The sequence below is a fragment of the Marmota marmota genome, unplaced genomic scaffold (assembly GCF_001458135.2).
Source record: "Marmota marmota marmota unplaced genomic scaffold, marMar, whole genome shotgun sequence".
Taxonomy (NCBI): domain Eukaryota; kingdom Metazoa; phylum Chordata; class Mammalia; order Rodentia; family Sciuridae; genus Marmota; species Marmota marmota.
In genome coordinates, this window is record NW_025999990.1 from 6,752,714 (window position 1) to 6,770,664 (window position 17,951).

Here is a 17,951-nt window from a genome sequence, read left to right on the forward strand (position 1 = left end):
CACTGAATTGTGCACATTAAATTAGAAATTTTGTGATATGTAAATTATATCTTTAAAAACTATTATTATTATAAATAAAAATATTATTTATATTTTTAAATAATATGAAAAATAACATTTAATTTAATTTAAATTTTTAATTTAATTTAATATTAAAACTAAAAGAAACCACAGACTGTGAAGAAATATTTATACATCATAGATTTGATAAAGGACTTATAGCCAAAGTATATAAAAATGTCTTTAATTCAATAATACAGGAAGAAGACAAATTACTTAATTTTAAAATAAACAAATGATTAGATTATAAGAAGGCATACAACCGGCCAATAACTAACATAAAAATGATGAACTTGATTAATCATGGAAATGTCAATCAATACCACCTTCACCCATTAGAAGGACTGTAATCATAAAAACACTGATGTTGGTAGGGATGTAGAGACACTAGAAGTTCATACATTACTGGTGGGAATGTAAAGCAATACAAACACTGGAAAACAGTTTACAGTTTCTGTAAAGCTAAACAAATTATCATATGACCTTGCAGTGACACCCTTAGGAATAGACCCAAAAGAAACAAAAACCTACATTCACACAAAGACCTGTACACAAATGTTCATAACTCATAATGGCAATGAGTGGGACCAAGCCAAAGGTTCATGAGCTGGTGTCTAGATAAATAAATGCCTCTTTTCTACAAAACAGAACAATATTCAGCAATAAAAATGCATTAAGAATCGATGCATGCCACAATGAACTCCATTATTCTGTGTAGTTAAAATGTACTAATAATTTTTAAAAGCATCAATACCTGCTCAAAAAGGATAAAACTCAAACACATTATGCAAACGAAGGAAGACACACAAAATGTACATTGTATAGTTCCATTTATATGAAATGTAGGAAAAAATTATAAACGTAGAAAACCAATAAGTAACTGCCTGGGGCTGGGAATGGAAACAGGCATGAGGAAAGTGCTTTAGGGGTAATGGAGATCTTCCAAACCTCGATTTGGTGATGGATGCACAACTCTGGGAATTTACCAAAAATCAGTTAGCTGTAGTTTACAATGTACATGAATTTTATGGTATGTAATTTATAGTTCAACAAGACTGTTGAAAAATAAGTCAGTAAGGTGATCTAACTAAAAACTGATAAAAGTAAAACAAGCTTACAATGAAGAGCACCAGGAAAAGATTCCAAGTTTTTTTAAAAGAATCTTAAAAAAAAAAAAAAAAAAAATTGGGTAATACTTATGTCTCACTAAAAATATAACAGAGATACATAAATGGGGACAGCTAGTCTTCTAAAAGTTTTTTCAAGTTTTTACTTTCCAAAACCTAAAAAAAAAAAAATGACAATGTAGGAGTACTGATGGCTATAACATTTATCTCCTCAATTTATTACATGCATTTCCAATATCAAAATGTTTATGGAACATAAGAGTGGATTATGTTTGACTGGAAGGTGAAAACAAGGGAATCCTCTCTCTCTCTCTCTCTCTCTGGAATATTATTTCATTTTGCTCTGGCTTTTGCATTTTAATTTACCTTTCCCTAATGTGTTTCTAAGTTCCCTCCGCTGTATGCAGTTACACAATATCTGCTGAAAAGAAACAAGGAATGCACACATTGAATGATTGTCGTATTTTACTTGTATAATATGCCAAAATACTGGAACCAAAGAGACCCCTAAAATCCCAAGAAGAATCCACTCTCTTTATCCAAGATACCCCTTCTCCCCACTGATGCACAAGACTTTACAAGAGGTTCATTTACTTCCAAAGGAAACCCCTGGGAGTATCAAGGAGTTTGGGTCTGATTCACATTCTGCAGGACACAAACAAAAGGACTTTCACCTTCAAGGAAAGTCATAAATACACATTATTACGTCATTAAATCACCGGTTTAATGTTCGGATTGGAAGGCCAGCAGCTCAAGACACAGACGGTTTCCAGGATCCTACCGCTGCCCCAACACTGCTTCCTGATCTCCAAGGTCATGGCCACGACTTTCTTAGGGAGAAGAAAATCTGCCAAAGAAGAGGACACTGTCGGACCCGCGGTGCCTGATGAAGAACAGGAAGGGGTGATCGCAGTGGACTTGCTCACAGCCCCCGGCCGATGAGACCATGTAACCTATGCCGGTGGCCGCCGTGGCCTCCGCGCCTTCCTCGGTGACCTGCACGAAGGACCGGTGCAGGAACCTCTGCGCCTGCAGCCCCGAGCGCGCGCACATCCCCGAGAAGTCGGCGCCGCTCTCGCTGAAGGCCGCGCGCAGCCCCAGGGCTGCCAGGACCGGCTCCAGCTCATAACTGCCCTCCACCTCCAGCCTGGGCAAGCGCAAGTTCACGTTCCTGACCTCCATAAGCTCCGGCCTGGTCCACTCTATCAATTGCTCAGGAGTGACTTGATCTATAATCTGTTTTTTAAGAGGGGGGAGGAAAGCAGATTGGCATGATTGTAGATAAAAATTTAAAACGGCAAGGTACTGATTTGTATCAGAAATGAATAGTTTTCATAATAAATACAAGTGAAACTTCATTTTACCCTGCTGCTGTCACTATATAGCAGGCATTTCTATTTCTCTCCTTAAATTATCTGTGTATGTGGGAAAACTCAATACCATTTATTGAATTTTTAAAGATTAAAAATAAGTCATGTCTTATTCTAGCAACTTGATACGTATTTCATTTTTTACCAATTCCTCCAGTCTTTATATGTGCACATATATTTACACAGTTACAATCACAGTGAATGTCTACTTTATGTAATTTAAGTTTTTCACTCTATTGCATATCTCCCCTAAATACCTTCAAATTACTAGAAAATATTCCCATCAAACTGATACATTTCATCTCTTCATTCACTTTACAAACATTAGTATGTACCAGGCATTATGAAAGATGCTGATACATACTGCAAATATTAAAAACGGTAGGTACTATGAATTTCTACCTGGGTATCCTAATGTATTCAATGCTGAAATTACTGATTTGACTCAGAAGGGCAATTTTTATCTTGTGAATTATTTCCTTAGGGAAATTCTCATAACTGACATTTTTAAATATGAGAATGAATACTCTTAAAGAACTCATACATATTGCCACTTGGCTCTCCCAAAATATTTCCATCTTATAATGGTACTAGCAAAGTTTCACAGCACAGACTAAATCTGGTATTTAACCATGCAGCAGCTACCATTTATTGAGTGCTTTCTATACCCTCCACCCATTCAAGGCTCCATCTCCCTAATCATACAACATTACATATTAAGCACCATGAAGCCTGATTTATGCCTGGGAAAACATTGAGATTCAAGAAAGGTAAGAAGGGTCAGTGGTCAGAAAGCTACTAAAGGAATAGGGATTTGAAACGAAGCCTTCCTGATGTCCAGAACTCAGGACATTAGCCACATTCACGTTTTACTGCAAAGTGGGTGAAAATTTGCTGTAAATGAGTGTATGTGATTTTTTTTTTCCAAGAAAAGGATCCATGTCGTGGAATCTTTAGAACTCTTACTGAATCCTAAATGTTCATTTTAGCTCACCCCCAAAAAATCTGAATACTGGTTATTCCCAGTGAGCCTGATACCATTTAGTGTTCCCCTGCAGAGCTCCACTGTGGCTGCAGAGAGGGAGAAATGATCTAGTGTACACCACCAGGCACCAGCTGCTACTCAGACACCTGCTTCCAGACTCCTGGAGCACAAGTGTTGGGAGCAAAAACTTAGGAAAGGAAAGCACAGTAGGGACCAAGGGGTTTACCTTCTCCAGACCCTCTATGTCGTTGGGTAGAAGCACAAACATGCTGAGGTCATTGTTTTTATACGGAATCCCCACGATTTTGGCCTCCAAGTCCTCCAGGAAAACGAAACTAAAAGAATGGTGCTGTTCCATCATCCACACAGACTTACTTGTATTCTGCAACAAGTTAACAGAGCACAGGATGTCAAAAGGCATTAGACAAAGGCACAGGCAACAAGCTAGCTCACTGAAGTAATCAGATAATAATGATGCTAAAGATCAGTCACAGAAGGGCATTTGCCATCAGTGTATGTTTGCTCAAATATGACTTCAGATCTTATACTCCATGTGAAAGCACATCACGTAAATAAAGAACCATACCTTATTCAGCCAAAATTCTTCTTCCTTGGTATTTTCTTTATTAAATTCCCTATCCCACTGTCCTTTAAAATAAACTGTGTTTATCAGCACCAACTTGGTAGAGCTACTAAGAGAGCCATCTGGAAACAGGTCCTTGATTTTTTCTGCAAACAGAAAAAAAAAGGAAAGACTGGTCCATCTTCCAGATCAAAGATGGTATGTGTGGCAGATAGGAAGCAGACAGCCTTGACTGATTACTGAAAATTCAGCCAGGTCAGCACCTGAAGGCCTTGCCGACAATGCGTTCGCTGCAGAATCGGTGGGGAGGTTGTCACTCTGCCCATCGCCTATTTATCCCACTGGATAAATTGAGGTTGATGGTTAAGAGTCCCGGCTCTGGGGTCAGATTGCCTCTGATGGCATCCAGTTCTGCCTCTTATCAGCTGAGGAATCTTGGGCAAGTTATTTAAGCTCTCTGTGCCTCAGTTTCCACATCTGTAAAATAGGAATAAAACCTGCCTCACAGGGTTGTTGGAAGGAGTCAGTGACTTAATATGTAGAAAGCCTCAAACACTATCTGGCACATCATAAGCACTTGGTGTGCAACTGTTCTTCCCTAGTCAATATGGCTCCTACCTGAGGTTGAGAGATTGCTTATTCTATGAAAAATGGAGCTGATATTTTGGGCTCTGGGTTCAGTCCATCCCACACTACATTCTGAAAACACTGTTCAGCCGATCTTTTGAAAGACCCTTATATTCTGATTATTTTAAGTTTCTTTCTTTAAATGACGCATGAAAAAGAGGCGCATTCTGTAATAACAGCAATCTCCCTGACAAATGGAATAAAAAATGCTAAATATCAGCTATTGTTTCCCAAAGTGAATCTCCACATTAACTTTTCTTTCCAGTATTTCTCGTGTTTTTGACCCATACTAGGGAATGAGAAGGGGATAATGGGGAGAGGAATTCATCCAATTCTCTGATGTAGATGGGACTGAGCATTGTATCATCCCTGAATGATGCCCAAGTGGAGATGAGGCCCAGGTGGCCCCAGCTGTAGGTAGCAGAGACAGGTCTTGATGGAGAGCTGTGTGCTTCTCATGTAACAAGGGAAAGGGAACTCTCTGTGACATTTGCACTTGGGGACCCAGACACAAACAGAGATGTTTTGATATGCAGGAAAGAATATACTCAAGAGAGGCAGGAGCCCAGGTCCAGGAACCCCAATGGTACTCTAATACACAGCCGTGCCCAAAGAGTCCTCCAAGGGTCTCCACACAGCCGCTTCCTACGGTCCCCTCCTTGGTTCCCCTTGAGTCTCCCCATTTGCTGTGTCCATTTCACTATCTGCAGTGTCCTCCCCTTTACGCCCAGCCCTGCCTGTTCAACCCTGCAAAACCCATCTCAAGCCCCTCCCAGAGTGTCCACCTGGCTCCCATGCAGAACCAAGCCCAGGGCTTCACTCACAGAAGACAGTCAAGAAGTCTTTGTATGACCAATGACCCCCCATACTCTACCATTTGTTTGACTTTCAACCCAGGAATTAATCTTCTTTCGACTTTCATCAGCTTCATTTATAAAATCAACAGGTTCCAGAGATGCATGGTAATATTTTTCAACATAATCTAAGTATTTCTTTAGGAAAAACAGGAAAGATATAGAGAGGAGTTTAATAGTCAATTTGTCAATTACCAACAGGTCTAAATAAAAGTACCAGTTGATTAGGATGATTAAGGTTAAAAAAAAAAACATTGAATTCCCTGGAAAATCACTTTAAATGCCTCCACACACAACTTTATGCAGATGCAAGAGGATTAAGGCAAAAATCATGCTCAGAATGCCAGAGTTAAAAATAAATGTCTAGGGGCACAGACCATCAGTGATATGGGTAGAGCCAAGCAGCCAACTTAGGTGGCACACCCCTAGGACCCACAGTCCTGATGGTCACTTGGCCATTCAAACTAACACTCACAGATGTGGTGGACACAGCAAAACTTACTTGAAGGAAGAGGAATGTTTTTTCTCCAAACAGCCTGTTGGCTAAGTTCAGTTCATAATCATTAGTGAGTTTGCTTATTTCAGTCAAAACCTGTTGGAATTGGTGATGGATCTCTTCTGTCTTCTCAATCTTGAAAATCAAGACAAAAACTCAATAGGTTATCTGGGCAAAGGCAAACCTAGATTCTCCTTCAAGAGGATTCAGCTACTGGGTCTTCCCCTCAGGTGGGCACCCTTGAGTGCAATCTGTGGGTTCCCTGTGGCCCCTAGATGTCAGTTAGCTTCTACATGAATCATATGATCCTGTAAGTCATGACAAGTCTCAGCTCCACAGAGAAGCGTTGTCCACCAGCCCAACACCACAGGTCTTTCTTTTCTGACTCAGGTTGCATTTTTGGTCTCAATTGTCTACTATGTTTTATACACTGTTTTTATCTGCCCACGACACTCCAGGCACCTAAGAGAAGTAGATAATTCCCCCCAGATAATTCTTATCTACCAGAGTTTAGAAATTTCTGTTCTAGACAGACAGTGGATAAGATGGAATAAGTAGCCATTTTTCAGAACTACACATAGAACTAAAATGAGATTTATCACTGTCTCTGGGAGACAATCAGCTTTTCTGGACATTTCCTACAGGATCCATCCATTTTCTGATTGAGGGCTGAAGTGTGTTCCATGGCAGGGCCAGCTAACCCCGAACACATCTCTGGAACAAAGAGGAGAATGGTCTCATTGCCTGTTTAGTGATATCTGTCTGCTTAAAATCACAGTGGATGCAAAGACAGGGCATTTTAGTTTTGAAGTGGATGACCTGTTTGCACCTGGGAACAGAAAGGCCAGTAGAGTCTGCAGTAGCACAGAAAGGCAGCACAGGGCGCTCCAACTAAAAAAAACAACAAACCTCTTACAGATTATGTCACAAGGTTGAGAAGTCCCCTGAAAATAAGTTTGAGGGTTTCTAGAATCTCTAATTGAAGGAGGTACTCCATATACTAAAGCAGACCATAGGAGAGGTGGCTAATTTTTCAAATGCCAAAAACTAACAAAAAATAGCAAGGAATACAAAAAACAAGAGAGCAAAACTCAATCAATGAAACAATCTCCAAAAACTGACCTAGAAGATATAGAGATAGATGGGACTGGGGTTGTGGCTCAGGGGTAGAACACTTGCCTCGCCCGCATGAGTCCCTGGGTTCAATCCTCAGCACCACATATGAATAAACAAATAAAATAAAGGGATTATGTTCATCTACAACTGAAAAAAAAAGGGTTTTTTTAAGAAAAAGTTAGATGAATTACCTGACAGAATTTTCAAAATAACCAGCAGGAGGACACTCAATAAATTAGAACAGAGCACAGAGAGGCCACTAAACACAGTCAGGAAAACAGTGCATGGACCAAATGATAATATTGACAAAAAAGATGGAAATGATGAAGAAAAACCAAACAAATGCTGGAACTGAAGAATACCAAAGCTGAATTGAAGAAAATCACTAGGGAAACTCAACAGCAGCCTTGACCAGGCAGAATAAAGAGCCTGTGAGCTGAAAGTCAGGTCATTCAAAATCACCAGTACAGAGGAGAGGTAGGGAAAATGAAGAAAAGTGAAGAGAGCCTAAGGCATTTATGGAACTTTATTAAGTGGAACAACACACACATCATGGGAGCCAAAGAAGGAAAAAAAGAGAAAATTCCGTCAGTCTGTTGGTAGAAATAATGGCTACAAATCTGAAGAAACAAATGGATATATGAGTATGAAACTCAAAAAATTCCCACTATGGGCTGGGGTTGTGGCTCAGTGGTGGAGTGCTTGTCTTGCATGTTTGAGGCGCTGGGTTCGATTCTCAGCACTGCACATACTTAAATGAATAAAATAAAGGTCCATCAACAACTAAAAGAAAAATTAAAAAGAAAAAAAACTAAAAACTCCAACTAGGATGAAGCTTAAGAGATCTCTACTGCAGCACAACATGACCAAACTGTCAAAAGTCACAAAGGGAGAATCTTGAAGGCAGCAAAAGAAAAGCAACTTGCAACATATAAGGAAGCTTTGATTCAATTACGAGAGGATTTTTCAGCAAAACCTTCAAGACTGTAAAGAAGTGAGATAATATATTTGATATTAAAAGAAATCAACCATAGTATCTCCAGCAAAACTGTCCTTCAAAAACCAATGAGAAATTAAGACATTCCCAGATAAACAAAATCTGGGGGACTTTATCACCACCAGACTTGGCCTACAAGAAATGCAGAATGGAGTCTTTCAAGTTTAAGCAAAAGGATGATAAAGAGCAACAAACCCTATGAAAACATAAAGTTTCCTGGTAAAAGTATATATATAAATGTAAGATCCTATAGCATCAAAATATATCTGCACAAACCACTTTTAAATGTGATGTGGAATTTTTTAAGCATAAAATTAATCATAAATCTGTTGATAAATATACAATATAAAAAGAGGTAAATTGTGTCATTGATACACTAAAGGAGAAAGAGACAGAGATGTAAAGTAACAGTTTTACATGTGATTGAAGTTAAGTGGTTATCAGCTTAAAATAATAGATTGTTGTATTATGTAATTGCAATGAGAACCATAAAGAAAATATAACCAATGTGATCCAGAATCTGTACACATGGAAAAATTAAGAATTCATACCCCATTTGAATCAAATGTATGATATATGATATGTCAAGATCATTGTAATGTTTTGAGCAACTAATAAAAAAAGAAACAATGCAAATATACATTAACGAATGAATGAATAAAGAAATGTGGTGTATCCATACAATAAAATATTACCCTTTAAAAAAAAGAAAATATCTATAAAATGCACAAAAAGAAAAATGAGAAGGGAATCAAAATATGTCTGATTAAAGAAATTCTCTAATTAAAAAAAAAACTAGGCCAAAGAGTTTTAATTCAAATTCTACCCAAGAAATTAGATGAATTTCTGAATTATATAATTTTTTTCAGAGAACAGAAAGAGGAAATAATCCACATTTTAAGAATCTAGTGTTACTTTGATACCAAAACTGAACAAGAACAATACAATAAAAATGTTGCCAAATGATGTCATTTATAAACTCCTAACAAAATGTTAGCAAGTTCAATCCAACAATGTATAATTTTTAAAATACCATGACCAAGTTGGTTATTTCACAACTGAACAAATGTCTTACCATTAGAAATTCTATTGATATAATTCACTTAATTAACAAGGCAAACGTCATATGAACACCAGTAGAGACAGATAATATAGATATATGTTACAGATGACTGGGAATTGTAAAGTCAGGAGGATTTTAAGTCACAATCGTATGAAATGAACTTGTATACCCTGCTGAGGAGTATAAGTATGGTACAATCCCCTTGGCAAACAATTTAGTAATATTTAATAAAACTAAACACTGTGCTGCTCAGGTTCACATTATATTCAATAGAAATATAGGGTAAGCCACAAAAGTGAGACACATATATGATCTTAAATTCTCTAGTAACCATGTTTTTGAAAGTAAGAAGAAACAGATGAATGGATAAATAATACACGGTATATATACACAGTGAAATAATATTAAGCCATAAAAAGAATGAAATTCTGTCACTCATGACAATATGAAAGAACCTGGAGACTATTATGTGAAATAAGACAAACACAGAAAGACAAATGCTGCATGATCTCACTCATATGTGGAATTCAAAAATGTTGCTCTCACAGAAGTAGAGAGTAGAATGGCTTAGGTGTTTAAGGGGAGCAAAGGAAAGAGGGATGTTGGCCAAAGGATATGTAATTATAGTTAGAGAGGAGGAATGTAAAAAAACAAAAAAGAAAAAAAAAAAAAACATGTCCCGAATAAGCAAATGTTTGAATACTGAAAGTAGATTAGTGACTGCCCAGGGTGGAGATTAGGTGATGGGGTGGGGGACCCATGGAGAACAACTACTCATGGTTTGGGCATTTCTTTCCTAGGTGACAAAAATGTTCCAAAACAGTACAAAATATCAATTACATATTGATTAATATATAATTACTAATTGTGTATCAATTGCATATTGTCAATTACATGTAATTAATTATATGAAATTAATTGCATATTAATATATGATAAATATCATATGTTACTTTCAGATGATACATATATAAAATAATAATTCATTTCTCATACTAAGCTCTTCAAATCCCACATGTATTTTACACCTAGAGTTCATCTCAATTCAAACTAAATGCATTTCAAGTGTTCAACAGCCACTTGAATGGCCCCACTTCGGCTTAGCTTAGGACTAGACAAACCCTCACTCTGGCAAACCAGGGAGCTGACAAGGGTCACTTCAGCATCGTTCATAGTAAGAAGGAGGAAGGAAAGAAGGAAGGAAGGAAGTCAGTCCCCATCAGTAGAACAAATCAGTAAAGACCTGTGAAAATGAATCAACTGGGGCTACAAATATCCACCTAATATAGTCGAATCTTGTAAACATAATGCTGAATACAAAACAAGTTATTCAAAAGAATAATGAACAAAAAAGTCTACACGCAATGAAATCGCTAGTATATGGGAATGATGAACACCTAATTCAAGGCAGCAGAACTCCCCTCTCAGGAGACCAGGGGCTGTGCTCGGAAAAGGTACTTAGGAGGCACCAGGGAATTTAGTAATAGTATGTTTTTTATACTGGGAGGTGGAATTAGAGGGTGTTACTTGGATTATTCCCTATGCCTTTGTAAATATGTCTTCAGATTTTATCATCAGTGTTTAAAAGCAAGGTTCAGAATACTCTGACTTCACATGGTAATCAAATGGTACACGTCAAGCCTGTCTCTGGGCAAATCACTTTGCTTATCTGTTTCTCCATCTATTCATGAGATCAGAGTCCATGGCCCCTACTATGTGTTCCTGTCTTAATATCCTTTTGATCAGCAATTCCACTCTTCCACATACCTCTGTGGCTCCCGAAATAATCCTGGAGAAGGGACAGAGCTGCCTCACAGGGTCGTATGGGTTGTGTCCACACAAACCTGGGATTCGACTCCCACCCGGCCACCAAGCCCTTCACCATGGAGAGGGGCATCTCTCAAGGCAACGTGTCTTTGCCTAATTGACATAAAGGTTCTCCAGGGACTGTGGTGCTTGGGAGGGAATGTGCTCTGGAAACAACTGCATGCCTCAGCTGAGTGCACAGCCTATCAGCCGCCTGACCTAACCCTATTGAGCAAACCCTGGAAGGAAGCCTGACTCTCCGTCCTTGCAAATGAGCCACACAATCAACCTACCTTTTGAGATTATGAAATGAACAGCTCATAGTGCTACTGATTTGAGTGGATTTTCCGAAGGCAGGGGGCTGGACTACCAACTGCCATCAGAGCAGTCGTGCCCTTCCTGATAGCTCTGATCATCCCTGACCTAATGGCCATCATCCTTCCCCATACTTGGGCAGACTGGGCAAGGCATGCTAGAATACTGAAGCTGGGGAGACTCCAGGAGATCAATGGTCCTGTGCTAATATTTTTTTTAAATAAGTTCCAAAACATGAATGAAATTCAGTGATAGTCTCACCTGCTACTACCACCACCACCGGTGAGTTAGCAGTGTTTTCCAGATCCTCTACTGCTACTACACAGAGGGCCAAAGAAGATAAATGACTCGTTCAAAGTAGCATAGTTCTTAAGTGCCTGAGCCAGCACTTGAACCCAAACGTGTTTAATTCCAAAACCCATCCATTCTGCTCTGAGGGCTCTTCAGCCCAATAGCGCTCACAGAGGTCATTGTTCATTAATGCTTCTTCTTAATATTAAGTGTTTATTGTTGTTGTATAATCTAGTGCTGGCTCTGAAGTGGTTTGTCCCCTAGGAGTTCACGAGCTGGAGGCTTACTCCCCAGTGCAGTGATATTAAGAGGTGGTGGAACACTAAAGAGACCCAGTGAGAAGTGGTTAGACTGCTTGAGGCACTGCCCTCAGAAAAGATCAATGCTAGTCTCACAAAGCGAATTAGTACTCTTGAGAGTGGGTTGGTTATGAAGCAAGGTCAGCCTGCAAACTTGGTCCTTTCTGCATGCAACAGTTTCTATTCTCCTTATCCACCTCATTGTAATGCATCAAAGGGGTTATCACTAGAAGCCAAACAGATGGAGCCACCCAATGTGGATTTTCAGCTTCTAAAATTGTGAGCTAAATAAAGAAATTCCTTTCTTTATAACTTATTCAGCCTCAGTTATTTTGTTATAACCACAAAAAAATGGATGAATACAGCCAGCAACATCATTTACCTACAGTGATTATTATTGCTTGATAATAATAAGTGTGAAATGTTTCCTCTTTCATGCTTTTCCCACGCCTTTTCCCCAGTGATCCCACACCTAATAAGTAACCAAACTGACGATTATAAAGCATGTGTCCCACCTCTTTTTCTTCAACCTCTTTTCTGGAGATTTCTGTGTCTTTTTCAGAATAAAATACCTGATGGGGAGAAAATATTGCAGTGGTCAGAACAGAGAAAACCTCACAAACAATCAGTCAGGGGGAAGTGGATGCTTGTTTAAAAGACCTCCATGGATACAGGTGACATTTATCCCCTTGCTAAGGTCATAAGAAGGTCCAGGTTGCCCCTGACCCCTTCAGAGCAGCCTTTGCACGTATTCGTTCATGCATTCGTCTTTGGTGTCATTTATGTCAGGTGATGATGATGTCACTTCTCCCAATAGTTTTTTGCTTTTCAGGTTCTATCTTGAATTATGAGAGTAGTGACTTGGACAGGCCACTCACGCAGCCCCCACCCAAAGGAATGTCAAGCATCAAGGAGCAGATGGCGTGATGGCATTTGGAGAGGGCAGAGAACTTCCCTGAGGGACCTGAAATTCCTCCCTGTCTTCACGGGCTTTGCTCCTGGCTTACAGGTCGAGATGAGCGTGTTTTCAAGGTGATTCTCAAAGGCTGGTCCCCAGACACAACCTGTGCGTGGAAAGCAAAGGCAGCCCCTACCTTCTGTAACTGGGAGGCTGTGGCTCCTCGTGTCCCCAGGAGGAGCATGCCAATGGCAGTTGAGATGCCCACGGGGGAAAAGAAGATGTTGCCATCGTTTGTTTTCCTCATTTCTTTGAGAAGATCAAGCCCCAGATGAATGTTTGCGGCACTGAGCGACTCCATGGCGGTTTTGGTTTCCGTGAGATCTAGAACAGCAACAGCAGTCAGTGGACTGAACTGCTGGGTGCCACGGGAACTCTCCCTGCATTGACCCAGAAAATGGGGATTCTCACCCTCTGGGTCCAGGTCATGGCTGGCTACCTCTTACCCTTCTGTTGGCCTCTCCTGATGGGAGATGTGAGTCACCTGGAGTCTGACACCATCTAGTAGCTCGCAGTTAACGCCTTAATGGTTTAATTCTCTCTTGTTCTCTGTCAGAACCTGCCTGCTCTGCCCCCCACCGCCTCCTCCTCCTCCTCCCTCCTCCTGCTTGGCTTCTCCAGGCAAACCCAGCTCTGTCCTCCCAGGCCCAGCCTGTGCAGCAACACAGGGTCCAGGAGGCAGAGGAATCCCCACTGGCCTCAAGTCCAAGCAGCCTGGACCACAACGAAGCCAGGACTCCTGCCTGTAGCTGGTGCTGTCTGTCTCTCAACTGAGCCAGAATCCAGCCCAGAGAACAGCGACCTCTTAAACTCCAACCCCAGCTCCAGGAAAACTTGACTCTGGGTAAAATTTTCACGGAAGGTCAATGAAACATCTCTAGGAGTGGATTATTAGGTGGAGCGGGGAGGTTTTCTTTTTTTATTTGATTTTTTTCTGTATAGTTTCAGGCTTGTTTGGTAAATATTACTTTTGTTATCTCACTTATTTTTTTCAGAACTGGGGATTGAATCCTAGGGTACTCTGCCCTTTTTATTTTTATTCTGAGACAAGGTCTTGCTAAGTTTCCCAGCCTGGGCTCAAACTTGGGATCCTCCTGCCTCAGCCTCCTGAGTATAGGATTATGCATGTACCTCCATGCCCAGCACAAAAAATAATAAGAATTTCTAAAGATCAACTAATATTTCTCTAACAGAAAAGTAGAACATGCTTTTTTTTTTTTTACATTTCTTAATCACCAGCAACTTTATAACTATTTAACAAAGGCTTTAAGAAGAATCCGAAAACAAGAATAAAATAAATGCAAAATAAATTAATGCGCATATTTTGGGAAGCTGAGAGGTTTATCTCTGCTAAGACATCCTATGAAAACTGTTATGTCTTCAATATCAACCTCAGGTTTCCTATAGGAATTCCTCATAGGTTTTACTCAGAAATAAAATGAATTAATTTAGGTTAAACAAGATGAAGAGGGCTGGGATTGTGGCTCAGCAGTACAGCACTTGTCTAGCACGGTGAGGCCCTGGGTTCAATCCTCAGCACCACATAAAAATAAATAAATAAAATAAAAGTATTGTTAAAAAAAAATAAGATGAAGATACGTTGTTATGGTCATGTAGGCCAGAATTAAATAAAGCCGCCTAAAGAAAAGTCTATGCACAATAAAAAGTACTTCTTTCAAATTGATAAACATTCATATTCTCAAAACACAGAAGTCTTAAGTTAGCTAAAAGAAGAACTTACCTGGCTCTTGGAGAGACTGATGTGGTTGCACAAGGAACTAGGAAGCTTATGTGAAATGAGCAGCTCAGATCCTTCATTTATAGCTCTTGTCTCTGCCTCTCCCTAGTCATTACAGTTTGTATTTCCAGTGAAACAACATTTGGTTTCTCAATGATAATTTCCCTAATAAAAATATCATGCAAGGTTTATGACAAAACTGAGGATTTAATTCCTTATATCTTCATTCTTGGCCATGAAGTCATTCACTTGAAGTTGTGAGCAGCTGTGAATCAACTATAGTTCACAGAGTATGCACTTTAGACACAGAGGGAGTGAGTAGTTTAAATTCTAACTCCAAAATCCTTTAGGAAAAAAAAAATTGGGGGAATGAGGGCAGGAGGTAGCTGGGGATTTAACCCAGTGGCCAACCTTTTTATTTTTCATTTTGAGACAAGGTCTCACTGAGTTGTTTAGGGCCTCCTGACTCAGTTACTGAGACTGGCCTTGAACTTGCAATCTTCCTGTCTCAGCCTCCCGAGCAGCTGGGATTACAGGTAGAAGTTCTTTTTTTTGGAGCTTGAGCATAAAGAGATCCAAATTAACCACAGAACAAAACAAGAATTAAAGCAGGAGCTCGAAACCAAACAAGGACTAAAGGGTAGAAATAGAATATCCAGGTCAAATGAATTATGACCCACGGGTGGAGGCTGGAGGGAGCCTTCATTCCTAGTGATACTGGGGACCCTCTGGAAATAACTGTTTAGAGCAGTTGTTTTGCACCTCGGAAGGACATTAAAATATCCCAGGGAACTTAAAAAAAAAAAAAAAAACAGACTACCTGAGCTAGCATCTCTGGAATGGGAATATTTACAGGCATCCACATTTGTATCACCCCAGGTGACTGGGTTATGCAGCCAAGGTTGGGAACCACTGGTTTATATAGTCTGATGAAGACATGAATTAAAGGCATACTTGAGTTACCACAGATGAACAGAGTCATGTCCTGACAAGCCATTCTCCATGATAAAGCTAGTTTTTGCAGTTGCATTACTTTGGGATGCCATGTGCAAAGAAGAAAATGAAAAATGTCTTGCTAGAAAAGAACCAGAAAAAGGAGCATGTGGCTCTCATACACACACACACACACACACACACACACATACACACACTCACACACACACACACACACCACACAAAACCACATTTGTTCTCATGTATTCTGTCCATTAATTTAAAACATTTATTTCAATTCATTCAATAAATATTTATTGAGTCTAGATGCACCACACCCTGTGTTAAGTACCAATAATGTGTAAATATCCAAAAACCTCCCTAATTTTAGGAAAAGAATATTACTAAAGAACAAAACTTCACAGGAAATTACACCTCCAAATTCCAGTTTTTCCTGCCAACCCTGGGGCATCCCTACTGGCTCTGCTAGTTCATTAAAAGAAACAGCATTTGGATTGGTCTAGATCTCAGTAGGGTGTGAAGATTTATCATTGTTGCTAAACAACAACAGCAAGGGCATCTCGCTCCCCCTTTGCCCGAAGAAGAGCAGCCTTAGGGGTGGATCCTGCTGGTGCCGCTCTCCATACTCAGTTTCCTTTCATTTTTTTTAGTAAACTCAATGCAGTATACAATTAGCTTTGTGGGGTTTTCTAGTTGTCACTAAGAAATATGCAAATTGAGTAAGGTGTAGAAAGAGTTAACACTTAGTTATAAAATAAACCCTGGATGCCAATGAAATAGAGACCTTAGTTTTATAAAACGGCATGAAATCCTTGCGTTGACAATAATGCTCCGTATTTTAACATTCCTATCAGTCTGTGTCTTCCCTGTCCTTTCTCTGTGGCCCTCTCTGTCTCATTGCATAGCTCTGTCCAGGTGCCCTCTGTTCTCTTCTGAAGCCTTTCCTCCTGGCCCTTTCTCACAGACAAACCTGGCCTTCCCCTGAGGACAACTATGTCCCACAACGTCTTCTCTGGGAACAGCCACCACTACCTTGGGATGGGGAAGCAAGGTCCCCTTTCCTTGTCTGCCCCCTGCTCTTGCTTTTCCAAGCCTTTCTTCCTTGCATTGCCTCCATGTCCCCTTGGAGAGTTACACTTGTATTGCCCCTTCCCGAACTATAGGGCCAAGGGTGCTCTGCACCCGGCCTCCCTGTCCACCCTGAGTGCCACCAGCACCAGCCATGTGGATGGCCTCTCGCTTCCCTGACCTGGCCTTGCCTCTCCTGTGGCAGCCCACTCCAGGGGTCGTGCACTAGCTATTTTCATCACCAGGACCTGCTCCATCCTGCTGGGCACTGAAGCCCCTCCAGCCCGTCCCAGACCCCTTCCATATGCTCTCTGAGTCTAACTGTCAGAATCTTCACAACCCCAATCTTGGGCTCCCACTACCCTTCTATTTTATCTGTCTCTTCTTTCTGGTTGTAAAACTGCCCCAGTTGAAGAAAATATGTTAATGATTAAAACCATAAAAATAGTTCCTGTGCTTCTGAGTAAGGAAAGGAGATAGTCCCTGAAGCAGAGTTCTGACGATTTCCCCCTGCCCCACAACTCCCTGTCCTGGTGCAACCTCTGCATGTCCGTTACTGATGCTGATTGTAGCATTTACTTCTTCAAGCCGGTAATGTGGTGTGTGTCTCTTTCCCAGCCCTGCACCTATCACCCTGCATCTGCCACCGTTGCTATTTAGGCTGATAGTACAGAGCTTCCTTTTCTGGGCCCAATGACTCTCAGCTAAAGGGACTTACCTGTCTGGAAGCCACGCACCACTCCTCCCCTCAACCAGGGGACACCTCAGGCACCACTGGTTGGCATGAGGGTATGAAAAGACCCCCTCACAGCAGGTGTGACTTGGTAGTGCAAAGTCTGCTCCCATGGGATCAGCCAGAAGCTGACTTCCAGCTGAAATCCCATGATCCATTCACATTTTTCCCTTGCCCTGTCCTGTTTTTCTCCAAGAAACATCTCCTCCTCCTAGAAAAATTATCTGAATAAAAACCATTGTCTTTGCTTTGTTTCTAGGGCACCTGACCTCAGGTAAAGCGTTTGGACATCTGGCCCAAGCCCCTCATTGTTTCTTGCTTTCCAAAATTCCTCCACAGTTCTTGTAATTATCCTCCCTTAGGTATACTTTTTCATGGCTTGTCAAGATCTTTGGACTTAAATTGTAGCCTTTTAGAATTAACCCATTAAGTGGGAAGATTGTTATTTTTATATATTGAACAAGAAACATATCATCTTATGCATCCTTAAATAGAGTTTATAAATAGAAAT

General features: G+C 40.3%; 1 protein-coding gene across 1 annotated transcript; it reads right to left on the reverse strand.

The window, feature by feature from the left end:
* Positions 1 to 234: 234 nt before the first annotated feature.
* On the reverse strand, positions 235 to 14,959 carry LOC107139372 (serpin B13-like). Its single transcript, XM_015482229.2, has 8 exons — positions 14,689 to 14,959; positions 13,084 to 13,271; positions 12,505 to 12,561; positions 6,109 to 6,237; positions 5,627 to 5,744; positions 4,129 to 4,271; positions 3,769 to 3,924; positions 235 to 2,423 (listed from the first exon to the last, which is right to left on the reverse strand). The coding sequence occupies exons 2-8, from the start codon at positions 13,246 to 13,248 to the stop codon at positions 2,019 to 2,021; spliced, it is 1,173 nt and encodes a 390-aa protein (XP_015337715.1). The 5' UTR covers positions 13,249 to 13,271; positions 14,689 to 14,959; the 3' UTR covers positions 235 to 2,018.
* Positions 14,960 to 17,951: the final 2,992 nt, after the last annotated feature.

Bases quoted from the DNA above. Each gene is read 5' to 3' on its own strand.
- LOC107139372 (XM_015482229.2), bottom strand. From the start codon at position 13,248: ATGGAGTCGCTCAGTGCCGCAAACATTCATCTGGGGCTTGATCTTCTC. The intron at 12,562-13,083 runs GTAGGGGCTGCC...TCTCCCCATCAG, and splicing joins CAGCCTCCCAGTTACAGAAG to GTATTTTATTCTGAAAAAGA. The intron at 5,745-6,108 runs GTAAGTTTTGCT...TTTTTCCTAAAG, and splicing joins AAACATTCCTCTTCCTTCAA to AAATACTTAGATTATGTTGA.